The 3,841-nt window shown below is 31.0% G+C and overlaps 1 protein-coding gene across 1 annotated transcript; it reads left to right on the top strand.

Annotated features, from left to right (window-relative positions):
• On the top strand, positions 1–3,374 carry LOC145043825 (putative pectin methylesterase CGR2). Its single transcript, XM_078992587.1, has 7 exons — positions 1–141; positions 776–936; positions 1,136–1,175; positions 1,300–1,338; positions 1,469–1,843; positions 1,937–1,992; positions 3,006–3,374. Exons 2-7 carry the CDS (start codon positions 814–816, stop codon positions 3,156–3,158), a joined length of 786 nt encoding a protein of 261 aa, XP_078848713.1. The 5' UTR covers positions 1–141; positions 776–813; the 3' UTR covers positions 3,159–3,374.
• The last annotated feature ends 467 nt before the right edge of the window (positions 3,375–3,841 follow it).

Genomic DNA, 3,841 nt, shown 5'->3' with positions numbered 1-3,841 from the left:
CTCCCCCCTACTATTTGAACGTCTGATTTCTGAAAGCATCAATTTTCACACACAACTCGTTTTCTTTAACAGATCCAAGATCCAGCCTTTATAGATCCAAAAAAAGATGATTTCTTCCCATTAACGGATTCATCTTCAAAGGTCAGTGCTTTAAACTCCATTACTATCTATATCAAGTTTCTCAATCTTCTTTCAACGTATGATCGATTTCTGTTCGTGGGTTTTGAAAATCTTGAATCGTTATTTGACTTTTGATTCAATTTGATGAAAACAAGTTCTTGGGATTCATGCCCTTCTGCTTTCTGTCTTTCCATTTATGGAAAGTCCTACTTGTGACGTTATTCAATCATATATTTTTTTTGCCTATTTTGTTAACCCAAATGCCGTTTTTTTTATCAGGTGAATGTAGTTGTTTCTTTTACTTTTTGTTGTATGATTTGTCATGGCTTGTTGAATCTTGATAGATTTGATCTTTGATTCATTTTGGTCGTCATTTTCTTGCATACACATGAACTTCAACATGAAAAATGTAGACTTTTGTTAATCAAATAACTTGTTTTTCGCTATTTTTAATTCGAATCGACAACATTATGATAATACAATAACATTAACATTTTGGAATAAAGAAACTAAAATCCCTTTTCAACTATGAATCTGAAAAGTACTAGATGTAAATCTTTAAAAAATCAGAACTGGACCTTTTGGACTAATGGAGTATATAATTAAAAAAACATGTCTATAAAGCTTCTAATGATGATTTTTTTTTTTCATACAGTTGGAGTCTTTTAAGCTATATAATTTACACAAATAGCCATGTCAAGAAGACCAGGTAATCCCACAAGGCGATTTGTGGGTGGTGGAAGCAATCCACTAGGGGGGATTTTTCATTCTAAATCAAAAGCTTCTCCTCTATTATCCATTGTACTTGTGTTACTTGTAAGTTCATAATCTCTCATGTATTGTTTTTAGTACATATCAGACACAATCACATTGTGCCTGATACTTGTACTTGTATGTATCAAGCACACTGTGCTTGATACATATTGGGCCTGATATATACATACATGTATATATTAGGCACAATGCTGTAACTCTAACTCACACAAAACTTAATTCATTATTTTTTAATGCATAGGGAACTGTCCTTGTGATTGGCTATGTTTACCGGGGCTCAGGTTTGTACTAATCTTGTTAACAAGACTCAATTCTACATTCTTGTTTCAAAATTAATGATACTTCACCTAAATGTGTATGCATTTTGCTTCTTATATTTACTTTAGCACTTTTTCTTGAATGTAGGTGGATCCGGGGACTATAAAGCATTTAGCAAGATTCAAGGTAATGGATCAATAATGACACACAATGTGGACTGGGCACAGTGTGTGCCAGGGGTTGCTGGAAGAATAACCTTTTTACCAGTCTGCAGAAGCAGTATAACTTTTTTCTCACAAGATTTAATGTTTTTCAGGTGACTTTAGTTGTACGTTTGATGTTCACACGGCGATTCCCATTTTAAAGAAAACGTATGGTGATAGCATGCATAAAGTACTGCATGTGGGGCCCGATACTTGCTCAATAGTGTCTCAATTGACAAAAGAAAAGGACACTGAAGCATGGGGAGTTGAACCGTATGATATAGAAGATGCTGATGTGTCATGTAGGAGTCTTGTAAGAAAGGGACTTGTTCGTGTTGCTGACATCAAGTTCCCTTTGCCTTATAGGGCTAAGTCGTTTTCTCTCATTATAGTTTCGGATTCGGTTGATTATTTATCTCCTAAATACCTCAACAAAACCCTTCCGGATTTGGCAAGAGTTTCTGCTCAAAATCTTGTTATATTCACAGGTAAGTTTTTATAAAGAACAATCATAAATGATAAATCAAAGGTTAAGTTTAAAAGTTGGTAATTTTAACTTGAATCTTGTGTAATTCTTTAAGGTAAACCGAGTAGTTCAAAAACTAAACTCCAACAAGCATCAAAATTTGGACGCCCGGTAAGTAGTTGATAGTATATAGTGTGTTTTGTGTTAAATGATAGAAATAGCAACATACTTTTATTTACTTTTGTTTATTATAACATCCTACTTTCATTTCTTTCAATTACAACATTTTATTTTAAAAAATCTACCTAATATAAATTATAGCAATTTTCATTTCAAGAATTGGTAGATTTCTTAAAGGTATATTTTTCCAAAGATTCGGTTTAAGAACCAATTTTTAATAAGTTCTGAAAAAAACCACCATTTTTTGGTAAAAAGTTTCAGTGCGACCATTGTTACTTGTAATATGTTAGATTCATTATGAAAAAAACACTATATTTTTTTAAAAGTACGGCTTAACCACCAATTTATGGGTGTTTTTTTAGCAAAAATAAAAATCGGTGGTTTTTTTAGCACAAATGCAAGTCATAGTGGTTACGATAGAACTTTTATCTAAAATTGAGTGTTTTTTAGCACAAATGAAAATTGGGTGGTTAAAGTTTAAACCAAATATTTGGAAACATATAGTGCTTTTTTACATTAACCAATTTCTCAAAATATAGCTTGTGAACAAGGTAAATTGTGGAGAATAGCAACGTATTTTACCCTAATTACTAAAATGGGAAATGTACTATGTTTTTACTTTTTACCATAATTGCAATGCAAAATTTTTTACCTTTAATAGTAATGTACCTACATTTTTTCTAACAATATTGGTATTGCACTTTATTTGTTACATATTGCTAATTATTGTTAAAAAAAAAAAAAAAAAAAAAAAAAAAAACTAAAGTACATTTTTAATATTCATAAAAAGAGTAAAAGTAAAATGCTATTTCCTGCAATTTGTTCTTGTGAATAAGAAAAAAAATATATTGGAAGTACAATGTTGTAAATTGTAATAGAAAAAAATGAAAGCAAGATGCTATAATAAACGAATAAGTCAAAGTACGTTGTTACTTAAATGCATTTAGCCTTTTTTTTTTTTTTGAATATTTGAAAATAACTATTTAAATGGCTTTTTTTTGAAGGCTAAAATGCGGAGTGCATCATGGTGGGCCAGGTTTTTTGTTCAAACAAGCCTTGAAGAAAACGAAGATGCAGCAAAGAAGTTTGAAAAGGCAGCTTCCAAGAGTTCATATAAACCAAAATGCCAAGTTTTCCACTTGAATTCTTACCATTAATCTAACGATTTTATAATCATTTTGAGAAATATAGATTTTATATATAATTATTTATATAGTTATGTTGTTTTTGGTTTAATTTGGTGGAAGATGTTAATTCCATCACCACCCCTTATGTTGTTTCTTATTTTACTAATTCATTGGAATTGGAATTGTATGACCCGATTCAATAGTTGTATCATTATTTCATTTAAAATGAAAAATCAAGTTTTATTATACGTTGTGTTGTACGTTATTTGATTGGTAGATATGTATTCATGTTGCTCGAGAAAGATTCAAACGTGAATTCATAGCTTTGGTAGGTGGGAAATAAAAAGCCTTCAAGTTTAAATCGCAATTTACATACGATGGTATAAATATTTGTTATTTTTGTCAAGATAAGAAAAGATAAGGGTTTTTAGTTAGATATTTTCAAATATAAGATATGTATTCTTGTTGTATTATCAGATCCTTGAGATTAGGATCTTATAGTTGTAATTGTGTTATATAAATGAGATCATAACCCAAACAGGGTATTCAAGCCAAATTACTCTTTTTGACTTGGTATCAGAGCCTGATCCAACGTCAAGCCCTAATTCCTCATCCGGCTCTTTGGAGTATTTCTTCTTTCCTCTTTCCACAATGTCTGCACCGGTAAAATCCTCAACCATTGCTACCGCCATATCCTGCAAATTAACCCATAC

This window comes from Lactuca saligna, chromosome 4, assembly GCF_052625555.1.
Source record: "Lactuca saligna cultivar CGN05327 chromosome 4, ASM5262555v1, whole genome shotgun sequence".
NCBI lineage: Eukaryota > Viridiplantae > Streptophyta > Magnoliopsida > Asterales > Asteraceae > Lactuca > Lactuca saligna.
The sequence above is the reverse complement of the archived record's forward strand: the minus strand, read 5'-3'. Positions and strand labels throughout refer to the sequence as shown.